This window comes from Ceratina calcarata, unplaced genomic scaffold, assembly GCF_001652005.2.
Source record: "Ceratina calcarata isolate Rehan_Ccalc_2016 unplaced genomic scaffold, ASM165200v1 scaffold106.2, whole genome shotgun sequence".
NCBI classification, from domain to species: Eukaryota; Metazoa; Arthropoda; class Insecta; order Hymenoptera; family Apidae; genus Ceratina; species Ceratina calcarata.
Window position 1 is genome coordinate 28,655 of NW_017131497.1, and position 1,700 is coordinate 30,354.

Below are 1,700 nucleotides of genomic sequence, written 5' to 3' on the forward strand. Positions count from 1 at the left end.
ACGAAGCGTTTTAAAAAAATGACGATAAATAAATAATAAACTACATGAATAACAATGCAAGGAAATTAATAACAATTAATATATTTAATCGTTATTCAAATGGAATGGATGGGGAAATGATAGATTGTTAATAAGCTATATTGTATATAAGATATTCGGAGCTCTCGGGGATTTTTTGTTAATAACTCCTCAACCACAACTCGGACAACTTTTTCGCTAAGGAAAATGTTTAAAATTACGTCAGGAACCGCCCATTTCAATATCTTACACTAGTTTTGGGACACCCTATATAAACGTTTCTATGGGAAACGAAACGATGCATCTTTTCATGTTTCTGTACATTAAGAATAAAAATGTGCAGAGAATTAGACTGAAGATTGTAAGTTCCGAGTTTCAGTTAAGATAAAGAGGGAACGTTTATGAGAAATCTTAATGCTTAATAGGACAACAGGGTTAACAGAATTGTCGAGAGAAATGTACGGAGTAATTGTGAATAAATCCTCGAGGAAGATCGCAGTCTGAATGGGCCGTAGAAAAATGAAAAAGTATGCCTCGATTAATGAACAGCCGCTCTTTACCGCTACTCGTACGCGTCTTATTTCACGAAATGTACGCACTGTTCATTTTTACGTTACGACCGCGGCCGTGAAACGACGCACCTAAAACAGTAATACCGACCAGAAAATTCGCAGAGATCGTCCGCGCAGTTTAGTATGTCGTTCAACAACCGTATCATGTCTTTGCGTCGTGCTTGATGGATGATCGCCTTGAAAATCACTACGACGATCCCGGCGAAGATGCAACCGTCGTCGGTGGTGACCGATAACTTGTTCCAGTTCACGTAAATGTCCGCGAGTATTGTGATCGCGAAGATGTTCATCATCGTCAACATCCATACTTTGTACGAAAGATAGAGGAATTTCACGAACGTCGAACGGTTCGGGTCAACTCCACCGAGACTGCTGTAGCTGGATACAAAACACGTTTCCTAATATTGATGGCGGTAACCTATTTTCAAAATACGATGCTCACTTCAAAAAACTGATTTGAGTATGTATCAACTTTCTGAACGGTCTCATCCACTCGTGGCACACCATTGTCCCCGGAGGACGGGAGGACACTCTCCCAGGCGCAGGGTTCATGCGTATTTTCGTTGCAACTATGTACTTGAACTTACGGCATGTTATTTTCATTCAATCTGACACGGTGCCTGTTGAGAAAATTGCGGATAAATGGATCCGATTGCACGGCCGTTTTTCGGAATTATAGACCCGCTCGTGGTACACGCGTTGGATCCCGGAGCCACTTCCGCGAAATCGATAAAAGTGGCAGTAATTGCATACCGATAGACAACCGAGCCACGTTGTACGCCAAGGATAGAGACAGTGTATATAGCGTTGCTGTCAAGCAATTGCTGCGAGCATAGTAATCGCGGCTTCAGTAACCAAATGAATGCGTGTTCTACTGAAATCAAGCAAAAGAGCCGCCGTTCGTTCGTTCGTTCGTTCGTTCGTCTGTTCGACAGGCTGAACCTTCTGTGCGATTGTATTTTATTGATCGCTCGTGAAGATGTCATATTGCATCGAAAACAGTTTGTGGTGGATACAGGAAAGTTATTATTAATAATAAAGGATTTATTAAACAGAACAATAAATAAGCTTATTTAAGAAATCTTTTTATTTAATATAGTGTAAGCGAAA

At 40.7% G+C, this 1,700-nt stretch overlaps 1 protein-coding gene across 1 annotated transcript; it reads right to left on the reverse strand.

The window, feature by feature from the left end:
• Positions 1-275: 275 nt before the first annotated feature.
• LOC113465226 (uncharacterized) lies at positions 276-1,111 on the reverse strand. Its single transcript, XM_026819620.1, has 2 exons — positions 1,033-1,111; positions 276-968 (listed from the first exon to the last, which is right to left on the reverse strand). Exons 1-2 carry the CDS (start codon positions 1,095-1,097, stop codon positions 632-634), a joined length of 402 nt encoding a protein of 133 aa, XP_026675421.1. The 5' UTR covers positions 1,098-1,111; the 3' UTR covers positions 276-631.
• Between the last annotated feature and the right edge of the window lie 589 nt (positions 1,112-1,700).

Bases quoted from the DNA above. Each gene is read 5' to 3' on its own strand.
- LOC113465226 (XM_026819620.1), bottom strand. From the start codon at position 1,097: ATGGTGTGCCACGAGTGGATGAGACCGTTCAGAAAGTTGATACATACT. The intron at 969-1,032 runs GTGAGCATCGTA...TTTTGTATCCAG, and splicing joins ACTCAAATCAGTTTTTTGAA to CTACAGCAGTCTCGGTGGAG.